General features: G+C 51.7%; 1 protein-coding gene across 3 annotated transcripts; it reads left to right on the forward strand.

Moving 5' to 3' along the window:
* Window positions 1–2756: 2756 nt before the first annotated feature.
* AGT (angiotensinogen) lies at window positions 2757–17695 on the forward strand. 3 transcript variants are annotated; one of them, XM_008985811.5, is made up of 5 exons: window positions 2757–2793; window positions 6136–7122; window positions 14064–14331; window positions 15920–16064; window positions 16889–17695. In XM_008985811.5, exons 2-5 carry the CDS (start codon window positions 6249–6251, stop codon window positions 17075–17077), a joined length of 1476 nt encoding a protein of 491 aa, XP_008984059.2. In that variant the 5' UTR covers window positions 2757–2793; window positions 6136–6248; the 3' UTR covers window positions 17078–17695.
* The last annotated feature ends 311 nt before the right edge of the window (window positions 17696–18006 follow it).

The following is an 18006-nucleotide window of genomic DNA, read 5'->3' on the forward strand; positions in this document are numbered from 1 at the left end:
TCCTGTTTCAGGGAGAATCATGGATGCTTAGACATGGATGGAGTCACGGAGCCCATCTGGGCCCCACCAGTGCAGCTCCCTGCATTACTCTCACTCATCCTCAGGGCCTTGCCTTGACTCCTCCTTCCTCAACGTGAGTCTGTTCTGGTCTTTCAGGCTGGACCAAGCTTCCTGTTGTATACTCAGGACAGTCACCGCTCTTTCCTTCCTAACATTTATCCCAACTGCAGAGAAATCATTATGTCAATAATGGATTAATCCTGACTCCCAGCGAAACTGCAGGCTACGTCTCATTTGTTTACTGGGGTCACAGTCACAGAGATTCTGGGCTTGGCATGTAGTAGATTTCCAGTTAAAAGTTATTGAACAGATTTATGAATACAGCAGAAAATGTGTGGGTGTTGGAGTCAGACAGACCTGAATTCACCATTTTCTTTCTGGGTGACATTTAGCAAGTAGCTGAACCTCTCTGGGCCTCAGTTTCTCTGCCTAGAAGATGGGTATAGTGAAACATGGTGCAGACATGTTGAGAAGATTTACGCACCTCGCATGTAGCAACTGCGTAATATTAACTCTTCCTGCTGTCTAGTTTCAGTTTCCCAGCCCCTTCTCTTCCTTTCAATACTGCATTTCTTTAAAGAGGAGCTCACAACTCAATGTGCCTGCATCTCTTCCGTGCCCTCAGCCTGACCTCTCCTGCATGCTTCCTGAAGCCACTCTGCAGCACACCAGTGACCTCCTGGGAAATGACTGGCTGTGAAGGATCTTGGGAGAGGCATCTGAGCACCAGTGGCTTTAAGCCATCATGACACACTGCCTCAAAGACCTGGTTCAGCCCCAAACTCCTCCTCACTTTGCAAAACTCTCCTCCTTGGCTTCCAGAACAGCATCTCTTTTTTGCACTGTCCCTTGGACCCCTCCTCCCCGACTTCTTTCCCTCCCCCCACTTTTGGATTTCTGTCCTCTCTTCTCTCCTCAGGGAGAAAATGTCTCCACTCACAGGACTTGAACTATATCCTGATGCATTTTCCTCCCTAAAAAAAAAACAACTGTTTCTCTACTCACATTTGTGAAACCAAATGAGTGGAGGATTTTCCAATACTGACCAATTCTCCAACTCTTCAGACACCCACTGGGTTTTCTACAGTTCAATTCCAATATTAGTTGCCTGGGGTTAGTGCAGTCCCTGCGGGTCAAGGGCTCAGTACAAGACTGCTCCCAACTTCAGACATCAATTTTGAGTAGTTGGTCCCCAGGTTACCCACACTTCTGTCTGGCTTGGCTACAAATCAGAGGTTTCCATGACCGCTTCCTCATGTTTTATTAGAATGGCTCACAAAAATCAAGGAAACTTTTTATTTACATTTACTGGTTTATTATAAGGAATACAAATGAACAGCCAGTAGAAGACACACACAGCCTGAGGTCCACAAGGGTCCTTTTTAAGAGACAGGGTCTCACTTTGTCATCTAGGCTGGAGTGCAGTGGCATGAGCATAGCTCACTACAGCCTCAAACTTCTAGGCTCAAGTGATCCTCCTGCCCCAGCCTCCCAAGCAGCTAGGACAATCAGTGCATGCCATTGCATCCAGCTAGTTTTATTTTTTATACAGATGGGGGTCTTGCTATGTTGCCTAGGCTGGTCTCAAACTCCTGGCCTCAAGTGATCTTTCTGCCTTGGTTTTCCAAAGTACTTGGATTACAAATGTGGACCACCGCACCTGGCCCCTGATCTCAGTGAGGAGCAGGTTTCTCCATGTGTGTCAACCCCAGCTCCTTGAGAGTGTGGCCTAAAGTCCTTGGTCCCGGAGGCTCATCAGGAAATGTGACAGTGACTGCAGAACCTCATGGCCACTGTGGCCAGGTGGCAGCAGCCGTTTGGCCAGGTCTCTCCTCCTCCAGCCTCCTGTCCAGCACCCAGGCCCGCCTGTATTCCCCCACGCACCCCACCCACGCTCTCCCTCCTGTTGGTGAGTGCCACTCAAGCCTCTGCCTCAGAAAAGCCCTTCTGTAGCTTCCGAGTCAGACCAACTTGTTCTCCAGGTGCAGCTCCAGCAACATCTCTTGCTGGCCCCTCCCCAGCTCTCACCAGTGAAGGCTTCCTGCATCCTGAAGGCGTTTTGTTGGTGTCTTTTAATCTGGCTGTGCTATTGTTGGTGTTTAACAGTCTTCCAGCTATGTTGGAAGCTTCTAGAAGGCACTTTTCACTTGCTTGCGTGTTTTTCCCAGTGTCTATTTGAGGCCTTTGCATGGGGTAGGCGTCAAATGGCTGGAATAGCTCAAGGTCATACAACCCATGAACGAGCAGTGGGGTCAGAAGTGGCCCCCATGGTGCCTGAGCACAACTCTCCCTGCCCTTTGCCCTTGGCACTCTGGTCTGCATGTCCCTGTGGCCTCTCAGGGGCGCGTCTCTTAGGGCTGGGTCAGAAGGCCTGGGCGGCTGTCCTCAGGCTGTCACACACCTAGGGAAATGCTCCCATTTCTGGTAACCTTGGCCTCCACTCCTGCAAACTTCGGTAAATGTGTAACTCGACCCTGTACTAGCTCACTCTGTTCAGCAGTGAAACTGCGCATCGATCACTAAGGCTTCCTGGAAGAGGTCCCGGTGTGAGCGCCGCTTCCTGGCGTCTGTCCTTGCGGCCAGCCTGTGGTCTGGCCAAATGATGTAACCCCCACTCCAGCCTGTGCACAGACAGCTTGGGAACGGCTCCATCCCCACCCCTCAGATATAAATAGGGCCTCGTGGCCCAGCCAGGAGAAGAAGCTGCCCTTGTTCCAGAGACTACAGCAGAAGGTAAGCCAGGGGCCCTTCTCAGCTCCTCGGCCTTGTCTCTCTCAGATGTAACTGAGTGGCAGGCCAGAAGTCCGGCGGGGGGCACGGGTGATGCCTGAAGCACCTCCCCCCCCTCCATAAGACCAGTCACCAGGACATGGGCTTCCCCTACTCAGTGCCCACCCTGGGTCTTATTGGGGAGCTGCTCCTCCTTAGCAATAGGACAAGAAGGTCAGGTCTTCCTGCTTCCACTGAGAAGAGCTGGGGTCCTCAGGGACGGAGCAGACTGGCACAGGAGCAGAGTTACCATGCCCAAGAGTCCACTGGCTCCTCTTGCCATCAGAAGGAACATCAGGGCTTGTGCAGGAAACGGGGCTGGAGGGAAGGGCCAGGCTCGGTCAGCCCCCAGCTGGGATCCCCAGAGTGGTCACTGTACCCCTCCCTTGAGACTGCCTGACTGTGTGTCATCAGGTTGGTCGCAGTCTCCGTCAACCTAGATTTGCCCGCCTGTAAAATGGGACTAATCATGATGCCCGGGCGCCCTCCCTAGGGGCTCTGGTAGAGCTGAAGAGAGCAAATATAGTGTGAAAGTGCTTTCTAAACTTTGGGATAAGCTAAAAGGCAGATTCTAATTTTATTCGAGGACGGCAAAGATTGGTGCTTAAGCTTGTGGATGACAGAGTCAGGGGGCCTGGGTCAGAGTCCTAGTTCTGTCTCTTCCCAGCTGTGTGACTTTGAACAGCTGGGAAGAGACTTTGACCTCTCTTCCTCTGCAAAACAGCATGAAGCAATGCATTAACTACTTCTCCAGGATGTACTAAGTCCCAGGGACCATCCCGGGAATGTGGGCTGTATCAGTAAACATGACAGTGAGAACCCTGCTCCCCCGGCTCATTCACATCAGAGCAAAGACGCTGGACAGAATAAGTGCGTAACTACACGGTACAGAGGGTTATCAAAAGAGAAAAGGGGAGCAGGATGAGAGAGCTGAGAGTGCCCGGCGTGGTGGGGAAAGCTGCAGGGTGAAATACAGCATCAAGGAAACCTCAGGGAAGGTGAGGACTGTGTTGAGGTCAGAGGGGTTGATATAAGAACAGTGCCCCGGAAATGACAGGCACCACGGGAGGGGGAGCTGCCATCCTCACCTTTAGCATTCAGCCCGGGAGAAGTGCAGGGACATAGAAGGGGTGGGAGCTGGTGAAGGGGCAGGGGCAGGAGGGGAGAAGGCGGAGGGGCACTCAGGGCGAGGGTGTCAGGCCCTTGGCTCCCGGGACTGGGCTGCGTGCAGACTTGGAACCAGCCTAGGGAGCAGCCACAGATCACAACTGAGAACAAACAGCAGTCTCTGCCTCAAAAATGGCCCATGGAATTGCATCTCGGGAGACGGTGCCTGCTCAGGAGCAGCACAGTGAGTGGCGGCACTGACCCGCACCATCCAAACCCTGGAACCCTCGGTGCTTGTCAGGCAGGACTTCCCAGCAGTCGGTTCCCACAGCTTTCCCCTGATGATCCGATTTGATGGGACTGTCTAGATTAGGTGTGAACTGACAACTGAGGCTTCTCTGCACAGAAAGGCCTGCTCGGAACAGGGAGAGTTTTCTGTTCTGTTTTTCCATGTCGCATGGCTCTTCCCGAGAACAGTGGATGGAGTCAAATACATGGGGATGGGGGTGAGATGATAGCTGAGGTCAGAAGTCAAAGTCTCTTTGGCAACTGAATGACTGGAGCAGACTAAAACACATCAGGCATGTCAGCAGATGCACCATGTTGAAGGCAGGTGCTGGTTACCAGTCTGGGTGAGGGAAGCCAGCGGCCAGTGTAAGAAGAATGACTGGATGTGCTTAGGTAAAGCAGAAAAATCTAGGCATCACGGTGACCTTGAGTCAGTGATGACATGCCACAGCTCCAAGGAAGCCCGGCCTGGCCCTGTGGGGACAGAAAAGGCTAACAAGTGATGATATTGCAGCACCCCCCCACACAAGAAATGAGTGAGACGTGGTACAAATTGTTAGAACTGGTTTTTGTTTGTTTGTTTTGAGACAGAGTCTTGCTTTGTCCCCCAGGTGGGAGTGCAGCAGCGCGTCTCAGCTCACTGCATCCTCCACCTCCTGGGTTCAAGTGAGTCTTCTGCCTCAGCCTCCTGAGTAGCTGGGACTACAGGCATGTGCCACCACTCTCAGCTAATTTTTTGTAATTTTTTTTAGTAGAGATGAGGTGTCACCGTGTTAGCCAGGATGGTCTCAATCATCTGACCTTGTGATCTGCCCACCTCAGCCTCCCAAAGTGCTGGGATTACAGGTGTGAGCCACCGCACCTGGCCAAACTGTTAGAATTGAAGGAATCAACAGAATAAACGTTCATCCCTTTGATTGAGAATAGTCAGATGAAACGAATTAGCAGGGTCAACCCAAGAACCTTCTCTTCCGGGATCTCGGGTTGCTTTTATTTGCAGCAGCTGAGGCTGAAGCACAGCACTGAGGTCTTTGAGAGAACACAGTGCCGGAGCTCCCCTGGCCCCCTCTGGGGACCCATGTCTAAGGCAGGGATTCTAAACCCTGGTTATGTATCAGAGTCACCCGAGATTTTTGTTGTTGGTGGTGGTGGTTTTTTTTTTTAATCTACACCTTGTTCCAGCACAGACTAAGGAATCTATCAGCGAGCAGGCCAGGCTGGGTATGCATGCCTTTGGGGCTCTGCAGGGCATAGCGCTGTGCAGGGATGGTTGAAAGCTGGTTTGGGGGTCGACACAGGTGGGAAATGCTTGGGCTTTGGGCTGAACCAGCTCAATCCTGGCTGTATATGAGGACCACAGGGAGATGACAAAACCATTCCCACGCCTCACCCTAGGGCCATTTAATGAGCATCTCAGGGAGTTGGTGGGCCTCCACCTACTGACTGGCACACACTTGCCTCTCTGGGATAGAACTTACAGCTACAGGCACGAGCATGTCTTGGTCTGCTTGGGCTGCCGTAAGTACCACAGGCTGGGAGCCTTCAACAACAGAAATGTGTTATCTCACAGCTCCGGTGGCCGGAAACCCAGGATCAAGCTGTCCACAGAGCTGCTTTCCTCTGAGGCCTACCTCCTTGGCCTGTAGACGGCCGTCTTCTCTCCGTCTCCTCACACGGTCCTCCCTCTGTGTGTGTCTGTGTCCTCATCTCCCCCTCTTATGGGGACACAGTCATATTAGATCAGGGCCCACCCTCGTGACCTTATTTTAACTTAATCATCTCTTTAAAGATCCTGTCTCCAAATATGATGACATTTGGAGGTCCTGAGGTTGAGGACTTCAACACGTGCATTGGCTCATGGAGATATTTTCCATGGAGTTTTGAATCCATTTCTTCTCTTCTCTTTTGTAGACACAAATGGATTTATTCTGCACTAAATGGTGGCAGGAAATACTGAGACAACGAAAAGTCTGGTTAGATGGCACTCAATGGTCAGTTAATAATCACCTTTCACTCTTTGCAAAATGATATTTCAGGGTATGCAGAAGCGAGTGCCCCAGTCTGAGATGCCTCCTGCCAGCATGAGCCTGAGGGTCACCATCATCTGCCTCCTGGCCTGGGCTGGCCTGGCCGCAGGTGACCGGGTGTACATACACCCCTTCCACCTCGTCATCCACAATGAGAGTACCTGTGAGGAGCTGGCGAAGGCCAATGCAGGGAAGCCCGAAGATCCCACCTTCACACCTGCTCTGATCCAGGCCAAGTCGCTCCCTGTGGATGAGAAGGCCCTGCAGGACCAGCTTGTGCTTGTTGCTGCAAAACTCAACGCTGAAGACAAGTTGAGGGCTGCGACGGTCGGGATGCTGGCCAACTTCCTGAGCTTCCACATATACAGCATGCACAGTGAGCTGTGGGGCATGGTCCAAGGGGCCACCATCCTCTCCCCGATGGCTGTCTTTGGCACTCTGGCCTCTCTCTACCTGGGAGCCTCCAACCACACAGCCTACAGGCTACAAGCAATCCTGGGTGTCCCTTGGAAGGACGAGAATTGCACTTCCCGGCTGGATGCACACAAGGTCCTCTCTGCCCTGCAGGCCGTCCAGGGCCTGCTGGTGGCCCAGGACAGGGCTGAGGGCCAGACCCAGCTGCTGCTGTCCACAGTGGTGGGCCTCTTCACGGCCCCAGGCCTGCACCTGAAGCAGCCATTTGTGCAGGGCCTGGCTCTCTATGCCCCCGTGGTCCTCCCACGCTCTCTGGACTTCTCCACAGACCTGGATGTCGCTGCCGAGAAGATCGACAGGTTCATGCAGGCGGTGACAGGGTGGAAGGTCAGCAGCCCCCTGACGGGAGCCAGTGCGGACAGCAACCTGGTTTTCAACACCTACGTCCACTTCCAAGGTGAGGCAAACCCGTCTGCCGGCTCTGGACCCAATATATAGCTGAGATGAGCAGGTCAGGCCCTGGACATGGGCAGGGGGAAGCCCTGAGGACACACTTGGTGACCACCCTTGAGGAGTAGGGATGTGGCTGCTCCGCTGGGTCCCTGGATGGGCATCCACCTCCCTGACCTGCTGCCCTACTATGTGCACTACTATGCTACATCCTTTTTCTTACGTTGTTTAATCTCCCTATGATGTAGTGAAGAGGTATTTGTGCCTGTGTTTACCCATGAAGAAATAGAGACTCAGAGAAACAAAGTGCCTTGCTCAAGATAGCACAGCCACCAGTGGGGGGGCCTGGGATTTATACCCACACCTCCTGGACCCACAGCCGAGCTCTGTGCTCAGAAGGGACAGGTTCATGTCTCTTTAGAAGGTCAGGAAGTAAGGTCCCTGGCCCATGCAGAAATAACCAATTGGCTGGCTTAAATCACTTTGGTGTTAGAAGAGGCATTACTGAAAACCCCTACTACAAAACCCCACTACAAAACTCCTACTACAAACCCCTACTACAAACCCCTACTACAAAACCCCTACTACAAACCCCCTACTACAAACCCCTACTACAAACCCCCTACTACAAACCCCCTACTACAAACCCCTACTACAAACCCCCTACTACAAACCCCTACTACAAACCCCCACTACAAAACCCCCTACTACAAACCCCCTACTACAAACCCCTACTACAAACCCCCTACTACAAACCCCTACTACAAAACCCCTACTACAAACCCCCTACTACAAACCCCTACTACAAACCCCCTACTACAAACCCCTACTACAAACCCCTACTACAAACCCCCTACTACAAACCCCTACTACAAACCCCTACTACAAACCCCCACTACAAACCCCCTACTACAAACCCCTACTACAAACCCCCACTACAAAACCCCCTACTACAAACCCCCTACTACAAACCCCTACTACAAACCCCCTACTACAAAACCCCCTACTACAAACCCCCTACTACAAACCCCTACTACAAACCCCCTACTACAAAACTCCTACTACAAACCCCTACTACAAACCCCTACTACAAACCCCCTACTACAAACCCCTACTACAAACCCCTACTACAAACCCCTACTACAAACCCCCTACTACAAAACCCCCTACTACAAACCCCCTACTACAAACCCCTACTACAAACCCCCTACTACAAAACTCCTACTACAAAACCCCCTACTACAAACCCCTACTACAAACCCCCTACTACAAACCCCTACTAAAAACCCCTACTACAAAACTCCTACTACAAACCCCTACTACAAACCCCCTACTACAAAACCCCTATTACAAACCCCTACTACAAACCCTCTACTACAAACCCCTACTACAAACCCCCTACTACAAACCCCCTACTACAAAACCCCCTACTACAAACCCCCTACTACAAACCCCTACTACAACCCCCCTACTACAAAACCCCCTACTACAAAACCCCTACTACAAACCCCCTACTACAAACCCCTACTACAAACCCCCTACTACAAAACCCCCTACTACAAAACCCCTACTACAAACCCCTACTACAAACCCCCTACTACAAAACCCCCTACTACAAAACCCCTACTACAAACCCCCTACTACAAACCCCTACTACAAACCCCCACTACAAAACCCCCTACTACAAACCCCCTACTACAAACCCCTACTACAAACCCCCTACTACAAACCCCTACTACAAACCCCCTACTACAAACCCCTACTACAAACCCCCTACTACAAACCCCTACTACAAACCCCCTACTACAAAACCCCTACTACAAACCCCTACTACAAACCCCTACTACAAACCCCTACTACAAACCACCTACTACAAACCCCCTACTACAAAACCCCTACTACAAAACCCCTACTACAAACCCCCTACTACAAACCCCTACTACAAACCCCCTACTACAAACCCCTACTACAAACCCCCTACTACAAAACCCCTACTACAAACCCCTACTACAAACCACCTACTACAAACCCCCTACTACAAAACCCCTACTACAAAACCCCTACTACAAACCCCCTACTACAAAACCCCTACTACAAACCCCTACTACAAACCCCTACTACAAACCACCTACTACAAACCCCCTACTACAAAACCCCTACTACAAACCCCTACTACAAACCACCTACTACAAACCCCCTACTACAAAACCCCTACTACAAAACCCCTACTACAAACCCCCTACTACAAAACCCCTACTACAAACCCCTACTACAAACCCCTACTACAAACCCCTACTACAAACCCCTACTACAAACCACCTACTACAAACCCCCTACTACAAAACCCCTACTACAAAACCCCTACTGCAAACCCCCTACTACAAAACCCCTACTACAAACCCCTACTACAAACCCCTACTACAAACCCCTACTACAAACCACCTACTACAAACCCCCTACTACAAAACTCCTACTACAAACCCCTACTACAAAACCCCTACTACAAAACCCCTACTACAAACCCCTACTACAAACCCCTACTACAAACCCCTACTACAAACCCCCTACTACAAACCCCTACTACAAACCCCTACTACAAACCCCTACTACAAACCCCTACTACAAACCCCCTACTACAAACCCCCTACTACAAACCCCTACTACAAACCCCTATTACAAACCCCCTACTACAAAACCCCTACTACAAACCCTCTACTACAACCCCCTACTACAAAACTCCTACTACAAACCCCTACTACAAACCCCTACTACAAACCACCTACTACAAAACCCCCACTACAAACCCCTACTACAAAACCCCTACTACAAACCCTCTACTACAACCCCCTACTACAAAACTCCTACTACAAACCCCCTACTACAAACCCCTACTACAAACCCTCTACTACAACCCCCTACTACAAAACTCCTACTACAAACCCCCTACTACAAACCCCCTACTACAAACCCCCTACTACAAAACCCCCTACTACAAACCCCCACTACAAAACCCCTACTACAAACCCCCTACTACAAACCCCCTACTACAAACCCCCTACTACAAAACCCCCTACTACAAACCCCTACTACAAAACCCCTACTACAAACCCCCTACTACAAAACCCCCTACTACAAACCCCCTACTACAAACCCCCTACTACAAAACCCCCTACTACAAACCCCCACTACAAAACCCCTACTACAAACCCCCTACTACAAACCCCCTACTACAAACCCCCTACTACAAACCCCCTACTACAAAACCCCCTACTACAAAACCCTACTACAAAATCCCTACTACAAAACCCCCTACTACAAAACCCCTACTACAAACCCCTACTACAAAACCCCTACTACAAACCCCCTACTACAAAATCCCTACTACAAACCCCCTACTACAAAACCCCTACTACAAACCCCTACTACAAAACCCCTACTACAAACCCCTACTACAAACCCCCTACTACAAAACCCCTACTACAAACCCCTACTACAAACCCCTACTACAAACCCCCTACTACAAACCCCTACTACAAACCCCCTACTACAAACCCCCACTACAAAACCCCTACTACAAAGATTGTTGATTTTTTGTTCTTTCGTTATTGTTGTTGGTTGTTTTTTGTTTGTTTTTTGTTTTGAGTCAAGGTCTCCTTCTGTCACCCAGGCTGGAGTGCAGTGGTGCAATCATTGCTCACCATAGCCTTGAACTCCTGGCCTCAAGTGATCCTCCCACCTCAGCCTTCCAAAGTGTTGGGATTATAGGTGTACCCAGCCAAAGATTGCTTAAAACATTCATTTAATTTAACAAATAATCGTTGAGGATTTGCTACCTGTCAGACTTTGAGCCTGGCATCTCAGGGGAAGCCAGAGGAGGGATATATCGGCCATGACTCTAGGCTTTTAAAGGCTAATAGGCAAATGCCTATGATATGGAGCTGCAAGGAAACGTGCTCTACAAGATGCTCAGGGAGGGCTCGGAGCCCTCAGAGGGCAGAGGTCATGGGGAGTGGAGGGCAGGCCTGGCCTGGCAGTGAGGGGGAACAGGGCTGGTGAAGCCAGGAGCAAGCGTTGTGAGCTGAGTTTGCAGTTTGGGGCAAGGAATAAGGATGGGGCGGTTGGCTTGGCAGGAGTGTTGAACCAGACAATGGGCCTGGGGAGGGCAGAGCTGGAGACACTTTGAATGCCATGCTGGGTAGGTGTGGGAATGAGGACAAGTTCTGTTCAGAGGCCATCCTGGAAGCCTGCGTGTGTGGACTGGGGGCAGAAAGGGTCATTTGAAGGTTACGCAAGCGTCCAGGCACACAGTCATGGGAACACACACTCTGGGAGCAGCTCGGCAAATCCATGGGTAGGGCGGAGCAGAGGGATGCATCTGAGAGAGGTTGATGGGGCTCCATCAAGATGTGTAATCTCATGGGGGACAGAGAGCCAGGCAGGCGGTGGAAGACAGGACTGTGGAGAAAGGTTCAAAGGTGCATGTGATTTTCTTACCATGACAACATCCTTGAAGTCTCTGCCTTCAGGTTCAGGGGAGGTGATAGATGGGGAGATTTCTCAGCCCTGGCACAGACTGGCCACAGAGGCCGAGGCCACCCCTGGTTGAGGGTGGCCGCACGCTGTGCAGGGCAGATGGGGGACATGTGGGCTCAGCCTGCTGTCCCTAGGATGAGCCCTGGGAGGAAGGCTCGCTGAGAATGAGGGTCCTGCAGAAGCAAAGGCAAGAAAGCCAGTGGCCTCTGAAATGGGTCTCCCTTTAGAAGAGAGCCCATCCACCTGACACAGACCACAGAGCCAGGCCAGGAGGAAGAGGAAGAAGATTTTTCTTGGCTTTTTAGCCAATTGCACTGGGACTCGAAGGAAGCCTGGAATCCTCACTGGCCTTCACCACACATGCTGCCCTGCCCCCACCCCACTTCCTAACCTTTGCTGGCCTCAGTTTTTATCAAAGGAGTCAGCCTCTTCCTGCCCACATAGTCTGTCCAGCAAGGAGATCAGGGGTTGTCTCGGGACCTCTATGTTTCCCTTTAGCAATGACGTTCTATTCACGTGACCTCAGCAGGCAGCTGGATGTGAACCTCTAGAGAGACCTGAGGATCTGGGGCCCAGTGGGCTCCCTTTGCCCAGCACTCTCTGTGCTCCTGAGCATGGGGCGCTGGCCCTGGCAGGTTCCATGACACCAGCTGACTTGACCTTGAGAGATTTACCTAGCCTCTGGGTAAGAATGGCGAGCTGTGAGTGTCAGACGAGCAGAGGGAAGAGGGCAGCCACCCTCATGTCAAATTCCAACATCTTTTTGGAGGCAGCTTCCCTTTTCTGGTTGAGTTTGTTGGAAGAAAAGAATTGTCCCTTTCTCCCTTTAAACTAAAAGCCTCCTGCCAGCCTGGTGGGCAGCACTGAGGTCCCTGCAAGGAACCTGGGAGGGGACCCTGCAGTTTCATGCTCACCTGCCCTCCCAAGACTGAGTGCTCCGAGGACTGAGGATGAGGAATATGCCAGGTCTGCCACTCCCTTCTCATGAGACCCAGACCCAGGGGAGGCACAGCCATACCTAGCTCCCACCTGTCAGGAGTTGTCCTCCCAGCTCCCCTACTTTCATTCTGGGAGCCACAGTACAAAGGAAGACCTCACTGTTTCTGAGCCATCTCTACTTAAGACTCCCAGGGCCACATGCCCAGGGGGCTTCTCTGTGACAAACTCATACACAACTTCACCTTGTTCTCCTAAAAGCAAACGCAAAATGGGCCTTACAAGATGAGGACAGCTGAGGGCAGGGATGTGTTAGCGTGAGGTTGAGGCGGGGGGTGGGCTGCTGTCCTGGAGAGACCCCAGGTATTACCTCAAACACGTTTGCATCCTTCTCCCACACCGGGCTCTTCTGAGCTGTCTTCTCCATGGCCCTGTGAGCAGGAGGGGAGACAGAGGGCTCACTCCTGCCCCTAAGGCCCAGTGTGCAAATCTATTAGTCACAGCGAGGTCATGTGAGTCTCCCGAGTAGTAAGGGCTGCTGAGGAATAGAGCCTCGTTCCGGAGCCTGTGTGGCCTGCTCTGTATTCTATGACTGTGTTGGGGGAGAGTGGAGGTCACAAGACAGCCAGCAGGCTCTGCATGGCTGGGGCTGGACATGGATTAAAAAGTGAGCATGGATAGGGGTCTTGAGGAGCAGTAGGATAGCATGGGGTGGCCGCATGTCATTCTACATGTGTCCAAACCCATGGAATGTAAAACGCCAGAAGGGAGCCCCAAAGAAAATGCTCAACTTTGAGTACTGAGGAAGCATGAATGTAGGTTCATCAATTTCAGCAAATGGGCTGCTCTGGTGTGGGATGTTGGTAGTGGGGGAGGCTGTGTGGCGGGGGACAGGAGTTACATGAGAACTTTCTGTACTTTCTGCTCAATTTTTCTGTGAACCTAAAGTCACTCTAAAAAATAACATCTTGGGAGGCTGAGGCAGGAGAATCTCTTGAACCCGGGAGGCAGAGGTTGCAGTGAGCCAAGATCACACGATTGCACTCCAGCCTCAGCAACAGAGTGAGACTCCATCTCAAAAAAAAAATAATAACATCCCTTCAAATTTTTAAAAAATAAGTGTGTCAAACAACAGCTTTTGGGTCAGAACAGATCTAGGTTTGGGTTGGCCTGGCAGGTGCCAGTGGGGTATGACCCTTAAGGTGACAGATGCAAAACTCCCAGTTGGCATGTTGTGTGTCTTCAGCAGGTGGTGGTTAGGGCTGCCTTAATGAACTCAAATGGCTGCATTTTGTAGGAGGAAGCCTTGAGGCACACTTGGGGTCCTGTGGCCAGGAGAATGCAGAGTGGCCTGTGGCAGGCAAGGGAAGGAGGCTGAGGCAGGGAGGGGGCAGGATCTGAGCTTTTGGTGTCTGCCAGCCCTCTTCCCTGCCCCCATCCAGCTGACTCTTCCCTCCCCATCTACCATCTGGATTTCAGGGAAGATGAAGGGCTTCTCCCTGCTGGCCGAGCCCCAGGAGTTCTGGGTGGACAACAGCACCTCAGTGTCTGTCCCCATGCTCTCTGGCATGGGCACCTTCCAGCACTGGAGCGATGCCCAGGACAAATTCTCAGTGACTCAAGTGCCCTTCACTGAGAGCGCCTGCCTGCTGCTGATCCAGCCTCACTATGCCTCTGACCTGGACAAGGTGGAGGGCCTCACCTTCCAGCAGAACTCCCTCAACTGGATGAATAAACTGTCTCCCCGGTAGGAACCTCCATCCAGGTCTCCATTGGAATGTGGGAGCCACACTGTCCTTCTGCCCGGGCTGGGGATGGGGTAGGGAGTAGACACACATGAGCTGAGCCTTGGGCGCAGAGCAGGGCAGGGCCACAGTGGCACAGGGCTGGGCAGGTGGCAGTGTGTCCGTCCACCAGCTCTTCATCCACCCAGCACCCAGCTCTCCAGTTAGTGTCTGTCTCTCAGGTGCAGGAATGGTGGTAAAGGAGGGAGGAAAAATGCTTTCTCTACACTTACCTTTGCCTGATAGTTTCGGAGGGAGACAAAACATTGCAATTCGCCCTCTGAGAGAGGACCTTTTTGGCCCACACCTGACACACAGCACATCTGTGGCATCCAAGAGCTTCTTGGGACTGACTTGCTAGGAGGGTTCAGATTGCATGTGACTGGGGCGTGGGACCTTCTCAGGGAGTGTCCCTGGACTCCAGAATGTCCTTGCTGATGGCTGGTGGCTGGGTGGGGACAAGTGTCATTAGCTCCTCTTTCCTGCAACAGTTCCCTTCTATAGAGCCTGGGATTCAACCTACACATCACTCCAGATCATTGAGGTCTGGAATCTGCTCCCAGAGGCAGGCATTGAGTCACTGAGTGACACAATGGCTTCCTGATGTCAACTGTGGGTGTTTTTTATGTTTTAAAAAGTACGATGGTAAAATATACATAACAAAATTTGCCATTGTAACCATTTCCGAGTGCACAGTCCAGTGGCAGCGGGCACATTCCCCGTGTGGTGCAGCCATCACCATCCATCCCCATCTCTCTTCTCATCTTCCCAGACTGAAGCTCTGCCCCGCTGAAACACTAACTCTCCGTTTCCCCTTCCCCTCGGCCCCTGGCAACCACCATGATGTCCTCAAGTTCACCATGTTGTAGCATGTGTCAGAATGTCCTTCCTTTTGAAGGCTGAGTAATACTCCATTGCATGTGGTTACCACCTTTCATGAATCCCCTCATCCATCAATGAACACGTGGGTTGTTTCCGCCTTTGAGCTGCTGTGAACACAGATGTACTGTAACTCTTACAAGTGCTTGATACAGCCCTAGAAATGTCCACGGGCTCTGAGGGATGCCAAAAGATGGAAGAGGCTCCATATGAAGATCAATCGAGTTGACACAGCAACGTGTCCAGCACGAGGCTGATGCTGCACCCTCCTGCCTCTCTCCTTTTCATGGGTGTCTTGTCATCAAGAACACCGCTGTAGCAGTAATAAGACACAGTGCATTATTTTAGAGAATAGCATTGTAAAATTACCCAAGCAACACACCTTCGATGCAGCCAACCTAAAAACAGAATGTGCCAAAGGACAACTATTCCTAGGTCCTCACTGGTAAATAATGTTCTATGTCCCTCTCATAGTATTTCAAATGACAAGAACGTTTTTTTATTGTAGGTTTTGCTGAAATTTTCCCCAAGGGGGAGGATGACCTAGTTGGGTAAAGTGGGCAAACATCCCTGTTGTCAGGGTCAGGTGCAAGCAGCATATGCCCACCTGGCTTCTGGGAGAGCCCTTGCTGTGTTGCCTGGAACCGTCCTAACTGTGCATCACCTCTCCAGGGCCATCCACCTGACCATGCCCCAGCTGGTGCTGCGAGGATCTTATGACCTGCAGGACCTGCTTGCCCAGGCTGAGCTGCCCACCATTCTGGGCACTGAGCTGAACCTGCAAAAAATGAGCAACAACAACCTCAGGGTGGGAAAGGTACGCGAGAGCCTGTGTTGGTGCCTGACCCGGGTTCGGAGTGTTCACAGGGTGGAGGCGTGGATGGAAGGGACAGAGAGGAGGCTGTGGGTGGGGCCAGTGGGCAAGAGGGGAGGAGAATAGGGCCCAGGGTGGGAGAGAAGTGGCCAGAGCCTTCGGGGGCTTTCCAGGTGCAGAGCATCAAATCCCTCCACACCCCTGCTCTGCCTCCTGCTGGGGGTGTGGTCCATGGGCCTGGCCTTGCCTCAGGTCGTCCAGGGATCCTATAGCGAAGTTGAAACTAGGAGAAAGAGAGTGAGCAGCCCTGAACCTGGTGCCGTGGGTCCAGCCCCTTCTTCAGGGAAATGCTGAGCAGCAGAATGTCCCCCTGCCATGTGGCACCATGCACATCCAGGATGCGCCTGGATGCTCTGGGCCCTCTGCTAGGTGCTGGAGAGAAAGTGAGAGTTCCTATGGGAGCTAGTGGGATGAGCCCTCTGTGCTAAGTTAGCTAAGCACCAGCACTGGTGGACCACAGCCAAGGAGCCAAGAATTCTGCCCAGGCCAGCAAGGAGGAGCGTGAAGTTGGGAGGATGTGTGGGGTGTGTTAGGGAGGAGCCAGCTTGTGAGTTTGGCCGTCATGGCTGAGAGAGCATCATCTACAGAGACACACCCTTGCCTACACTGAGGGGCAGGTATACACTGTGCATCCTCCTGGCAGGCTAGAAAATGTCCTCTTCTAGGACAGTGCATAGCACGGAGGTCCCGAGCCAGCCCTCTTGCCCCAAGCATCCTGGGTCACCCAGTGCGCCCTCAGAGTGATCCTCATGTCTGCTGCTTTGCAGGTGCTGAACAGCATTTTTTTTGAACTCGAAGCGGATGAGAAAGAGCCCACAGAGTCTACCCAACAGCCTAAGGGGCCTGAGGTCTTGGAGTTGAACCTGAACCACCCATTCCTGTTTGCTGTGTATGATCAAGATGCCACTGCCCTGTACTTCCTGGGCCGTGTGGCCAACCCTCTGACCACAGTGTGAGGCCAGAGCCCAGAACACAGGGCCTGCCTGGCAAGGCCTCTGCCCTTGGCCTTTGAGGCAAAGACCAGCAGTGGATAGCAACAACCCTGGACAAATCAGTGATTTGTCACCCCCAGTCTCCCACCTTTTCTTCTAATGAGTTGACTTTGAGCTGGAAAGCTGCCATTTCTCGTTGGTCTAAGTGGTGCTGTGTGGAGTGGGCAGCAGAAGGCTGCAGCGGCACAAATGCGCCTCCTCCCAGGTTGCTGGGTTTACTTTAGAGAATGGAGGTGGGGAGGCAAGAACCGGTGTTTAGCGCAGGACTGCTGTTCCAAAAAGAATTTGACCTGACCAACTTGTTTGTGAAACCAGAAAGTGTTCCCTTTTAAAGCAGAGAACAAAAATTGGGTTTTGGCATTAAAGGATGTGTTACACTTTGGCACTGCCTTCGGTTTGTATTCGGTGTCTTGAAGGTAAGAATGTGACCTTGGTGTAGTATCTACAATACCTTGGTTTTCCCCACAGATGTTCGTGATTTTTGAGCAACACATGAAAGATGCAAGCATCTGAATTTCTGTTTGAATGTGGAACCATGGCCGGCTAGCTCTCCCTTGTGTTATAATAAATGTCTTACAACAATAAGTCCCCCAAAATTCTATCTTCCATTCAGCAGCCAAACAGATGCATGCAATTTAGCCAATAGACTGTGCAAACAACAGCGCTTTCCTGGACTTGGGATGGAATTTCCATGGGAAGCCTGAGCCAGGACTTAGCAGTCCTTTGAAGTTTTAGGTGATGCTGTTCTCTGGACATTTCCATTCATAAACAGTAGTGGCCATCTGTGTGATGGATAGGGGTTGGGAAGAGGGCGACAGGGAAGGTCCCATACCCCACATGGCACCTGGGAAAGGAACCGGGCAGACGGGGACTTCTCCCATCATGGTGACACA

This window comes from Callithrix jacchus, chromosome 19 (assembly GCF_049354715.1).
Source record: "Callithrix jacchus isolate 240 chromosome 19, calJac240_pri, whole genome shotgun sequence".
NCBI classification, from domain to species: domain Eukaryota; kingdom Metazoa; phylum Chordata; class Mammalia; order Primates; family Cebidae; genus Callithrix; species Callithrix jacchus.